This window comes from Pelophylax lessonae (assembly GCF_965119305.1).
Source record: "Pelophylax lessonae genome assembly, chromosome: 1".
Lineage (NCBI taxonomy): Eukaryota > Metazoa > Chordata > Amphibia > Anura > Ranidae > Pelophylax > Pelophylax lessonae.
In genome coordinates this window covers 731,126,554-731,139,746 of record NC_138768.1, presented here as the reverse complement: position 1 = coordinate 731,139,746, position 13,193 = coordinate 731,126,554, and the positions used below count along the sequence as shown (strand labels likewise).

The 13,193-nt window shown below is 43.9% G+C and overlaps 1 protein-coding gene across 1 annotated transcript in view; it reads left to right on the top strand.

Annotated features, from left to right (window-relative positions):
• The first annotated feature begins 885 nt into the window (after positions 1 to 885).
• TUSC3 (tumor suppressor candidate 3) overlaps positions 886 to 13,193 on the top strand; it is a 457,774-nt gene continuing 445,466 nt past the window's right edge. Inside the window, exon 1 of the mRNA XM_082244046.1 lies at positions 886 to 1,034. Coding sequence (XP_082100172.1) covers positions 912 to 1,034 — 123 coding nt within the window. The 5' untranslated portion in view covers positions 886 to 911. The remainder of the gene's footprint in view (positions 1,035 to 13,193) is intronic.

Sequence of the window (13,193 nt, the reverse complement as noted above, 5' to 3'; positions counted from 1 at the left end):
CGGCCGATTGTTCCTCAGTCAGTACAGAATTCGGCCGACAAACAGCAGATGAGCAAGACTGGGCATGCTCAGAGAAGAAAAAACACACGGAAAGTTAACCATCACATGACATCACTTCTGCAGTCGGCTGTTGTTGGCCGACAAAATTCGTGTGCAGTCTTTAGCACTTTTCAACTGACAGGACAGCACCGGACAAAAGACGGCCGATCGTTCGGCCAACAATCAGTACGTGTGTACGGGGCTTAAATTTCAATCTGGTAGGTTGGCAACACTGATTACAAGTGTTTTTGGACATAGCAAGAGCATTTTAACATGCCAGTGTAATGTGAATTCAGCCTGGGTAAGACTTAATAATAACTACTAATTGAAAAAAAAAAAAAAAAAAAATATATATATATATATATATATATATATATATATATATATATATATATATATATATATATATAAAAATAACTTTAAATATATATATATACACATATATATATATATATACCAATTGCAAAAATATATATATATATATATATATATATATTTATATATATATATATATATATATATATATATATATATATATATATATATATATATATCATTAAAAGAACAAAATGTGTACTGAACAATTATTGCCTTTATGACAATAAATAGTCTGTTTGCATCAAACTTTAAATATACATTTTTTAAATATTGTATTGAAAGACAGAAAAAAAAGCAAAGCCTTTACAAGTTGTGAAACACATCCATCCCACTAGTATAGTATTGATGGTGACAGAGCCTTCCTCTGCTCTGCTCTCTATCTGCTGACAAGGACTACAATAACAGTGATGCTCTGCTCTCTCCTTGCCTTCAGATTGGCTGCCTCTCCATCTAGTGTCATCAGCTGATCAGAGCAGAGCAGGTGCTGATGGGGGATGCAGAGCTCCAGAATCATGGCGAGCAGCATGAGAGCAGCAATGCAGCAACTGTTCATTGTCAGCAGCCTGCTTATCCTACTTCTGTGTCTGCAGAGTGGGGGAGGACAAAAGAAGAAGGAGGTATGACATGGTATTATTGTGCAGAATGTCTTCTGATGGTACATGCATTGCAAAACCTGAGAATGTATGGGAAGAGCTTCACAATCCAGGGTTGCCCCCTCATCCCTTTAATCCAGGACACATAATAATTACACAGGTTTTGAGGATGATATAATACACATAAGGCATTAATTACCACCTTAATCAGTCACAGAACCTGTGTATGATTGTGTGTCTTGGTTTAAAGGGATGAGGTGACAACCCTATCACAATCCTCATACACATGCAGCATGTCACACTGATATCTCATTGTCCATTTTCTTGCTTATCGCTGAAAGCGTCTTCTAATTCTGTTATCTGCTGATATTCGATTTGATCATGTGAATAATGTGTGTATATCTAGAAATCTATCATATGTCTGCAGCTCTGGTGTAATGTATGTGGATGTATTGATATCTGCCTGTACTAAAACTTATGCTGGCCATACACGCACAGAATTTCGGCCGTTTGCAGACTGAGCGATTATTCATCGGTCCAAAGCGAGTTGGTCACTAACTGACAGAATAAACTCTTTTACATAATCGTTTTCATGATCATAATGATCATAACTGATATTTCAAAGACATGCGCGATATGAGTCAGAATATTATTTTAGTTTCAATTTTACCATACACGTATAAACTTTCGATGAAACGATAAAAGTTTTCGCTATGGATCCATCGACATTAGCCGGGCACACGATCAAAATCGTCGGTAAACTTGTGTTCATTAACGGCCCAATTTTCGAACGATCTTTCCTAAAACAAAATTCTGTGCGTGTATGGCCAGCATTAGAGGTTTGTTTATATATAAAAAAAAAAATGTTTTGCAAATGTCCCATCATTCGTACAAAAGTCATAAATATTGACCATAATCTTTGTAATATGTGTGACATATTAGTTTCCATTTGTTGCCTCTAGCAGGGCAAATGCAACATTCCCTAACAATGATCCAAAGGGCTCTCTAACATAGGGGGCAGTAAAACCAGTCATGGTTTAAAGCCCCCCCCCAAAGATAAATCTGGGTACATGCATACTGAAAATCGGCTGTTCAGCAACTTTTAGCACATGTGTACCGCTGTCTGTTCGACAGCAGCCAGCCCAGTGACCAGTTTCTGTTGAACGGGCATGCTGTAGAAATCAGCATTTAATCAGTACTTTCAACCAATGGCTGCAAGCACTGATCAGTGTATTCTGGTAGTGGGATCCCTCCCATTGGAAACAACAGTGATTGTGTTCATGTGGGGATCTGTCAGATTTTATTTATTTTTTTTTTTTGCTCAACCTGCTGGTTAAACGAAAAAACAAAAAAACAAAACAGTTTGTGTGTGTGTGTACTTTAGCTTAACGTTGCAGCTTTATAGGGCTGCACATGGCTTAGTAGCTGCGGAATTTGTAACTCTGCAGAGTTTGACGAGTGACACGGTCTGTCAAACTCAACCATTGAGATCAATCGGCTGCACGACAATCGTGAGCCAAATGAAAGGGAACATGTTACTAAACCCACAACAGTAAAATCAGTCTGTATATGCAGTAAAGCATGCTTGTTATACTCACTGTGGAACCTAAGGGGTTAATCCTCTGCATTGTGTAAAAAGGCTGTTTGATCCTGTCTTCTCTGATCCTCCCCTTCTTCCACAGTCCCCAATCAATCTGCTGATAGAACAGAGCCTCTGGGCAAGCTGCACATGCTCAGTTTTGAGCTGCACGATTAATCATTAAAAAATTGTGATCTCGATTCACCAACTACGGCTCAGTTCACAAATATGCGATGCGGGAACCATGCAAATCCACTGCGGGTTCCTGTATCACATTCAAATTGCAGGCAGTTCACACTGCCATATGCGAATGGGGGTGCCAATACAAAGTTAATGAACCCTCAGATCAGTTTCCATATCACAATGGGAACTGACAGTTTGGACATGAATCGTTTCGCATTGGTGTGAACCACCATGCAATCCGATTCTACTGCGGACAAAAAAAGGGTCCTGTACATGTTCAGTATGAATCAGATGCAAATTCAACCATACAATCTATATGGCTGAATTTGCATCGCACAGACATCGCATGTCATTTTCAGAGCAGTGCGCTCCGAATCACATGCGATGTCTGACATACTAATGTGAACCGGGACTGCATGTCCTCGATTCTTACAGAGCTGTTCTCTGCTCACAGCTGTCATAAAAAAAAGAGCCTCCAGCAAATGTTTATCAACATTATTAAGGCTGCTAGATCACTATAAACACAATGTTTTACAATGTATCTTTTTGTTCTTTTAACTCATGGGTGTCCAACCTTTTGGCTTCTCTGGCCCACATTGAGTGTAGAGAAATTTTCTTGGGCCACATAGAAATTATATACTATAGTTAAGGTATATACTGTAAGTAATAAAATGCTGCACCCCCCTGCACTAATTTAACACAACTAGAGAATAATCAAATAACATGGAATAAGTATACAGAGGTTTACTTCTTCTGAGAGATATTAACCACTTGCCCACCGCTCACATTGAGCGTACTGCGGCAAAGTGGCACGATCCCGTCCAGCGACGTAGACCTACGTCGCTGGACTCCTCCCCCTGTAGGCGGCGCTCCCGCTGTTTTCATTCACAGCGGGAGTCGGGCCAGGGGAGGAGCAGCGGCGATCGTCGGCCAATCGAGTGAGGAGATCCGCCCGCCTGTGTAAACAGAGCGGGCGGATCTCCATAGTGACAGGGACTGAGAGATCGGAGTGTTCAGCATAGCTGGACATCCGATCTGTCCCTGTCTCACACAGTTACCTCCCCCCCCCACACATCAGTAAGCACCAGGCATACATTAACCCCTCCCTCTCCAATAAATTTAACCCCTTCACTGCCAGTGTCATTTTTACAGTAACAGTGCATATATATAGCACTGATTACTGCAGTAATGTCACTGGTACCCCCAAAAGTGTCAAAAATGTCAGTCAAGGGTCCGATCTGTCTGCCCCAATGTCGCAGTCCCGCAAAAAAAATCGCAGATCACCGCCATTACGCGTTAAAAAAAAACACCAAAAAATGACAGAAATCTTTCCCTTTGTTAGTAAACGCAATAACTTGTGCGCAAACCAATCAAAATACGCTTATTGCGATTTTTTTTTTTTAACCAAACATAGGTAGCAGAAAAAAAATTGGCCAAAAATTTAAAAAAAATTAGATTTTTACATTTTTTTGGGGGGGAATTTCATATAAAAAAATGTTAAAAATATTGTTATTTTTTCAAAATAAACGCTCTTTTTTTGTTATAGCGCAAAAAGTAAAAATCTCACAGGTGATCAAATACCACCAAAAGAAAGCTCTGTTTGTGGGAAAAAAAGGACGTAAATTTCGTTTGGGTACGGCGTCGCATGACCGCGCAATTGTCAGTTAAAGTCGCACAGCGCTGAATCGCAAAAAGTGGCCTGGACGGAAGACAGCAAAATCCTCCGGTGGTAAAGTGGTTAAAGGAACACTCTAACCACCATGACCACTTCAGTGATTTGAAGTCATGGTGGTAGGAGTCAGAAACACTGCACATGCTGGGATATTTACACTTATGTGCTGGGGGCTAGTTGTACCCCTAGCACATATGACTTGTGCAGCCAGAAAATGTCATGTCCTTATTCATACATGTATGAACAAGGACATGACATGACAAAACACAACTAGTTATTAAAAAACATATTGCAACAGTTTACACACGCTAATGTACATATACATATATGTGTGTGTGTATATATATATATATATATATATATATATATATATATATATATATATATATATACACACATATCTTTTCTACATATTTTGCAGACTGCTGGCAGTTACTGCTGGTGGATAATGCTGGTGATTACAGCTGTCTGGTGTTGGCGGGTATTGCTGGCTGGTGCTGGCGGGTACTGTTGGTGGGTATTGCTGGCTGGTGCTGGTGAGTACTGTTGGCGGGTATTGCTGGCTGGTGCTGGCAGGTACTGTTTAGCGGGTATTTCTGGCTGGTGCTGGCAGGTACTGTTGGTGGGAATTGCTGGCTGGTGCTGGTAGGTACTGTTGGCGGGAATTGCTGGCTGGTGCTGGCAGGTACTGTTGGTGGGTAGTGCTGGCGGGTACTGTTGGTGCGTATTGCTGGCTGGTGCTGGCAGGTACTGTTGGCTGGTATTGTTGGCTGGTGCTGGTGAGTACTGTTGGCAGGTATTGCTGTCTGGTGCTGGCGAGTACTGTTGGCGGGTATTGCTGTCTGGTGCTGGCGAGTACTGTTGGTGGGTATTGCTGGCTGGTGCTGGCGAATACTGTTGGTGGGTATTGCTGGCTGGTGCTGGAGAGTGCCGTTGGTTGGTATTGCTGGCTGGTAATTGCGGGTACTGTTGGCGGTATTGCTGGTTGGTACTGTTGGCGGGTATTGCTGCCTGGTTCTGGCGGGTATTGCTGCCTGGTGCTGGCAGGTTCTGTTGGCGGGTATTGCTGCCAGGTGCTGGCGGATACTGATGGCGGGTATTTTTGGTGGGTTCCCGACCCACCATTCCTGAGACTCAGCGTAACAGTCACAGGAGCTGATAATGGAGCTGCGCTGTAGGAAGCAGAGCCGATGCTTCCTGTATAGCGCCAGTCGGCTTCTGTCACAGACAGAGGCAGAGTACATTTGGTATCACTCCGCCTGTGACAGGAGCCGGCGCTATACTGGAAGCATCGGCTTCCTACAGTGCGGCTCCGTTATTTAAAGTGGTGTGATGCTCGGGGATGGCGGGTCGGGAACCCGCAATCTGGGCTTACCACCCCGCCATCCCAGAGCAGGAGGGAGAGTCATCAAAATGTTCTCGGGGGGTGGCAGTTGCACCCCCCCCCCCGACCGGCCCCTGGTCTTGAGTTCTGCGGCCGGCGGGCCGCAGGTTGGACATGCCTGTTTTAGATCAAAGGAATGAACTTCCGTCTGTAAGTGAGGGCAGTTTAACCTCTTAAAGTTTAAGCCTATTTCTGACACGTGTTGCTTACAAGTAAAAATCAGTATTTTTTTTTCTAGAAAATTACTTGAAACCCTCAAACATTATATATACATTTTTAGCAGAGACCCTAGAGAATAAAATGGTGATTGTTGCTATCTTTTATGTCACATTGTATTTGCACAGTAGTCTTTTGAACGCATTTTTTTGGGGGGAAAAAAAATACACTTTAATGAATTTACAAAAACTAAACAGTAAAGTTAGCCCAAGCAGCGCTATTAAATGAACATTAAATGACATATAGCTACAACCATATAGCTCTCAAGGTGCATCAATCTATACATCTAAAAAGAGATTAAGGCTCCATGTACAAGGGACGCTGGAAATGGCCGTTTAGGAGCAGTTGGGCGTTTTTTTCAGAAGCCCCTGAACCCATCTACATTTTATCTTATCTGTCCATGTACACCAGGTCGTTTACAGTCATTTGCAGGCAGTTGCGTTCAGAGACTGTTTTTAGAACGCAATTATTTGCGTTCGAACGTGTGTTTCCCGGCGTTTCAAACGCACAAACGTGTCCGAACGCGTCTGAACGTGTCCGAACGCGATGACCCGCGTTTAGCGTTCGCGTTTTTCCATTTTAAAGGGGAATAATTTTTTTGACCTCTAGGAACGCTTCTAAACGCAAACGCCACTAAACGCCCGCTAAACGCGGGTACAAACGCAAACGAACGGACGTTTCAAACGTCCTAAAAATTCCAGCATTCAAAGGGACTTTTAACAACGTCCCGTGTACATGGAGCCTAAGAGTGTCAGAGTCCAATATGGATGAGTCCATCACCAACAAGGCTTCATATGGGGTCGTGGGAAAAAAACAACAGTCCCAATGTAGAACACAGCTGCTAGAAGTGTACCTCCACCTCACCGCGTGCACACACGCACAAGGTTATGCTCTTACCAGATATCTCTGTTAATATCGCCTGTAGCCAATATCTCTCTCAGCTGGACTCTCCCAGAACTCAGCACTCTGTAAAGTCTGCTCACGGCTGCAATATCCTCAGACCGGTGGTGCATAGGAGGGAGTAAAAATGCACATAGGGCAATATTGTTTGGTATAAACAGTGCACTTTTATTTAAAATTCCCCCTCTCCCATTACACTCACATTAAAAAAGACAATTGACAGCATGTAAAAGTAGGCACTACGGTCTCTGCCGGCCGCTTACCGGTCTCCCGCCCGCTTCTTAGCATTCCGGAAGTTCCCGATCCTCATGGCCTGACAGCGTTCCGTTGCCTGGGTGACCGCGCAAGTCACCGCCCTAACGCGTTTCGTCAGAGGTGAGCAGACTTTACAGAGTCCTGAGTTCTGGGAGAGTCCAGCTGAGAGAGATATTGGCTACAGGCGATATTAACAGAGATATCTGGTAAGATCATAACCTTGGGGTGTGTGCACGCAGTGAGGTGGAGGTACACTTCTAGCAGCTGTGTTCTACATTGGGACTGTTGTTTTTTTCCCACGACCCCATATGAAGCCTTGTTGGTGATGGACTCCTCCATATTGGACTCTGACACTCTTAATCTCTTTTTAGATGTATAGATTGATGCACCTTGAGAGCTATATGGTTGTAGCTATATGTCATTTAATGTTCATTTAATAACGCTGCTTGTGCTTATTGATTCGTTGATACGCACCTTTTTTTTTTTTTTTTTTTTTAAATAAACGTTTTTTATTGAGAAGAGTAAAAATGAACATTAACAAGTGATGACATTATAACACAGTCAGCAGTATCCAATACAAAATAACAGCACACATCAAAAAGCACCTTAGACTATACCTAGGAGCAGTAAGATGTCATCTGTGATAAGTACTAAAATATAAACAGGCCTGCATCGACCCATCCAGGTAGAATAAACGGCATGGAAATCAGTAGAACCGATCAGATTAAGAGGGCCGATGCGACTCAGGTAAAGACCCCAGTCGCATGTGCCCAAGCCAGTGTGTAGTGCTGTTAAGATCAATCATACGGGGTGTTGGGAATCCACTGGGTAGGGTAGTAATAAGGAAGGGAAGGGGATCTGTCCCCTCTAACTGGAGATACGTGTAGTGAGGCGGTCAGGAGGCAAAAAGGTGACAATCTTGTGAGGAGCACCCCCGGAACGGACACCCCCGAGGGGAACACGCTGTGTCCAGAACCAGAGGCGCATCGTCCACATACGCGAATGGACCGGACCTCGCTAGGAGAAGGTGCGGTTGGTGACAGGAGGGAGGGGGGGTTACGGAAAGAGAGAAGGTAATGGCGTGCGCCAGAAGCGTCGTGGGACAATATGTGGAGGGAACATTGGCAGAAGAAGGGGGGATAGTAGGGTAGAGATAGTAAAGTAAGAGCGAGGAGTATAAGGGAGACAGGAGCTGGGGAGGGAAGGAAGAGAGGAGCGCGGGCGCACTCCCCCGGAGGACGACCAGGATGTAAGTAGGGTGTGGTAAGTGCAGAGCAGACTAAGAGTTCATTAGGCGGCGGATACGCACCTTTCATACATATTGATTGTTTTTTAGGCGGCTGCTGTTTTTAGTTTATAGGTTTTAAATTTTAGAAATATATTTATGCACATGTGCAAATTGATGCATGAATTATTAGCGCTGGGTGATTGAGTTTTTTAAGTTATTCTTAGTGCTCGATCCTTTTTTCTCATAGTAAAGTTAGCCCAATTTTTTGTATATTGTAAAAGATGATGTTACTCCGAGAATCGTGAGAGAATCTTGATCTTTAGTCTAAGCAAAAATATTGTGATTCTCATTTTACCCAGAATTGTACAGCTGTACTAGAGTTTTTTTTTTTTTTTTCTTGGGAGATTGCATGTGATCTGCACAGGGCCAATTAGCATTGTCCAGACAGAGGGTCAGGGGTCCTGCAGAATCATAGGACTGTCAGAGGTGAATAAAAACTCCTCCTACAAGCCTTAACAAGACACTGATAGGAGACACAAGACTGCTATATACTGCTGATGAGAAAAGGTATTCAGCAGTTTATATTTACTAAAATAATTGCATTTCCATGTACTGTGGGAGACCAGATATAGTGAATGCAGGGTGCTGGGTTGAGTAACACTTTAACCACTACCTGCAAAAATGACATACCTGTGCGTCAGCTTGAAGAAGTGGTTGTACCGGGGTGATGCCTGCAGCTTTTAAGAGCCTTTCAGGAGATAACAACCGATCACACGACCGCGCAATTGTCTGTTAAAGTCACGCAGTAAAAAATCGCAAAAAAAACCCTGGTCTTTAAGCAGCCAAATCCTCCGGGGCTTAAGTGGTTAAGAAAAAAAGGAAAAGGTTTGCCTCCTTTTCTGTTTTCCTGGACCTAAATGTGAGGTAGCCTGATAGTAACAGAAGCAAGTACATTTTCCATTTTCTTGGCCATCCCTACATCCAGCATGGGCCTGAAAAGCTCTGGTTTTTGCAGAAAAACCAAACAATTCGGTTAGAGATTTGTAGGTTAACCACTAATGATGGGCTCAGGCGCGTTCGGATCGTACCCGCCAGGAAGCCGCCACCAATCATAGGCAGTGTGTCTTTGCCTGTAGTTCAGCTCTAAAGCCCAACTCCAGGCTGCTTTTAAATTAACCTATGCAATGAGGTTCCCCCTATACCCCATATGTTATTGAGGCACTACACTCCACATTACATTTTTGTTTGGCTTACTTACCTTATGCCTTGCTCCTCTGCTGCTTGATGCTGTGTTCCTGCTAGTCTCCTTGCTTTCCTGGTAAAAACTGACCACACTAAGCAGAAGAGCACATCATGGTCTGTTCTCTAGCTATGCTGGGAACTCAGCCTGCTTTCCTCCAATGATCAGACTTGTCCTGACATCCCCCGCTGCACAGCCATTCACTGGGAAGATCAGTGCACTGCTGCTTCTTCCCCCCAGGTCTAATGCAGCTGAGAACAGAGGTAATATGATCACTTATTAAAAAAAAAAAAAGGGAAGAAAAAGTATTTGTTTATTTTTTTTTATGTCTATTGTATATACAATTGTTTTGCCTATTTTAACCACTTACCCATTGGGCACTTATACCCTCTTCCTAACCAGGCCAATTTTCAGCTTTCAGTGCTCTCACATTTTGAATGACAATTACTCAGTTATGCAACACTGGACCCATATGACATTTTTGTCCTTTTTTTTTTTTTACACGCATAGCGCTTTCTTTTGGTTGTATTTAATCATAATAACACATAAATGTAGTGCTTAAGACATCTGTAAAGTCCAAAATGTATTGAGAAGGAACTTTTAAAGGAAAAGTCCAAAAAAAGTGCAAAACCACACAGAAAAGGTGTTGGGGAGGATCCTCCACCGAAGAAAAGAGTTCACACTGACCCTTACCCCAAAAGATGGACTACTTGTTCAAGAGTAGTCAGTAAAGCTTAGACATGTCACACTCCAGCTCTCCACTCATATGGCATAAATGGTCTCTAATATACCAACACGATCCACCATATATAGGCTCTCACAGCATATGCATACAAGGATAAGCGAGAAGAAACTTCTTTGCACAGTATTACTCACAAAAAGTTTATTTTAAAAGAGCCAAGTACTTACAAACAGAAGCATTAAAAATGCATGTAGCTCCTCATAGTATAGCTGATGTTTCCAACCAAGTATGACCGACTATCCAGCGTGACGACGTCACGTGACTGGACTCCTTCCGACACGTTTCATCATAAACAGATGTCATCAAGGGCGTGGTCACGTACGTAAATGACCCTGAATTTAAATAATAGCGGCCAGAAGTTAAAACAAAACAAAAACCCCATTGGAAACACGGTAGGAGACCAACAGGAATGCACCGGAAGTGATGCGGCTGCATTCCGGAAGGCGGACGTGACACATTGCCTTACCGAAAATGACGCAGATGCGCTCCGAGCAAAAAATATGTCAACAGGAGTGTGCCAGACGATGACACAGCTGCATTCTGGAAGGTGGACATGTCACAATACCTAAACTAAAATAATACAGATGCCTTCCAAACAAGGAATATTAACAACATCCGGCAAACCCCTAGACATTCTTAGAAAAAATAAAGTTGGATCTCACAACATCAAGTCAAACTGGTAAATAATAAAAAAATATATATAGATAATAGAGTGAACTTTCTGATATTTAACCACTTCCATACTGGGCCATAGACAAATGACGCCGGCAGGAAGTGCTCCTCGATACGGGCGGACGTCATACGACGCCCGCCAGCTCTCGCCGCTACTGCGTGCCCCCTGGGGGCGCGCAGTGCGGCGATCAGGGATGAGGCTCGTCCCTCGGACAGAGCCCATCCCCGATCAAAGTAAACAGCCAATGAAATTGGCTTTTTACCACGTGACCGGCTGTGTCCAATCACAGCTGGTCACAAATGTCAACAAAGATGGGGTAACTCTCTGTTACCAGGTTCTCCTCCTCACACATCCAGTGTGAGGAGGAGATTTGGAAACAGCGAGTTACCACAGTACTGTAAAAATTACTGTGCCCTGATTGCCCCCACCAAATAAAGAGGACCTGTCACCAGAGTACCTGTCCCCTGCCCATCAGAGTATCCGAGTACCTGTCCCCTGCCCATCAGAGTACCCGAGTACCTGTCCCCTGCCCATCAGAGTACCAGTGTACCTGTCACCTGCCTATCGGAGTACCCGAGCACCTTCCACCTGCTCATCAGAGTACCTGCCACCTGAAGTACCCAAGCACTTGCCGCCTGCTCATCAGTACCAGAGTACCTATCACCTGCCCATCATAGTACCTAAGTACCTTGCACCTGCTCATCGGAGTACCTGCTGCCTGCCTATCAAAGTACCCAAGTTCCTTCCACCTGCTCATCAGTACCAGAGTACCTGTCACCTACCTGTCACCTGCCCAGCAAAGTACCTGAGTTCTTGTCACACTTCATACAGCCACCAAGTCCAAAAAAATTTTCACTGCCGAAGAGGCATATCAATTTTAACCCTGATGGAGGAGAGCAGCGGGGAGCTCTCACCGTCCGATTCCTAAACTAGTTCTGAATCTGGTTCAGAATCCGAGCCCTTGGAAGGCTTTACATCGGGGACCGAATCGGAGGAGGAAGAAGTTTGGCCTAAAAGACGACACACTGAAAACCAGGCAGACACCAGCAGCGCCAATGGCCAATCGGCAAATGCCAATGGCGCTAGACCCCAGGAGGAAAGGCCCAGTAAAAGCACTGGAATTTCACACCAGCCCCAAAGAAGCCGAGCCCAAATGCAGCTTCCGGGTGCCTTGGCAAACCCATTGTGGCTGCCTTCTAGCTCTGGGTCAGCTACAATACCACCCCCCCCCCCTTCACAGCACAGCCAGGTTTGCAGGTCAACACCGAAAATTTTGTTCTGATTGATTTATTTTCCCCTATTGAGTTCCTTCAAGGCATCGTGGACCAATCAAATCTTTTTGCCCAACAGTTCATACAGAACAACCCCACCTCATATCATGCCCGTCCTTTTGAATGGAGACCCCTAACATTAGAAGAGCTAAAAGTGTTTTTGGGCTTTACCATTAATATGGGGCTTACAAAAATAAAATGAGTTACATTCCTATTGATCCACCAAACCCATCCACCATATGCCAATTTATTCATCAGTCATGTCCAGGTCCCGCTATGACATTATAATGCGCTTCCTGCATTTCAACTATAACTCGCAGTGCCCTCCCCGAGAAGATCCCAATTTTGATAAACTCTTTAAAATTCGCCCCCTAATTGATTTATTTTCTAAGCGGTTTCCCGAAGTTTATGTCCCTGACCAAAACATTGCTGTGGACGAATCACTGGTCCATTTCACAGGCCGGCTGGGATTTAACCAGTATATTCCCAGAAAGAGGGCTAGGTACGGCTTAAAGCTAAACAAGCTCTGTGAAAGCACCACTGGGTATGTGTACGCCTTTTGCGTGTACGAAGGCAGAGACTCCCAGCTCCAGCCCCCTGAGTGCCCAACGTACATGGGAATAAGTGGGAAAAAATTGTCTGGGACCTAGCCTTCCCACTGTTGCAAAAGGGGTACCACATTTATATTGACAACTATTATACTAGTTTGCCCCTTTTCCACCACCTGTACCTGATGAAAACATTGGCCTGCGGTACAGCAAGAAAAAACCGGAAGGGCTTCCCGCAGTGTCTTGTCACCACTCAATTACAAAACTGGGAATCTGCAAGCCTTAGGAATGA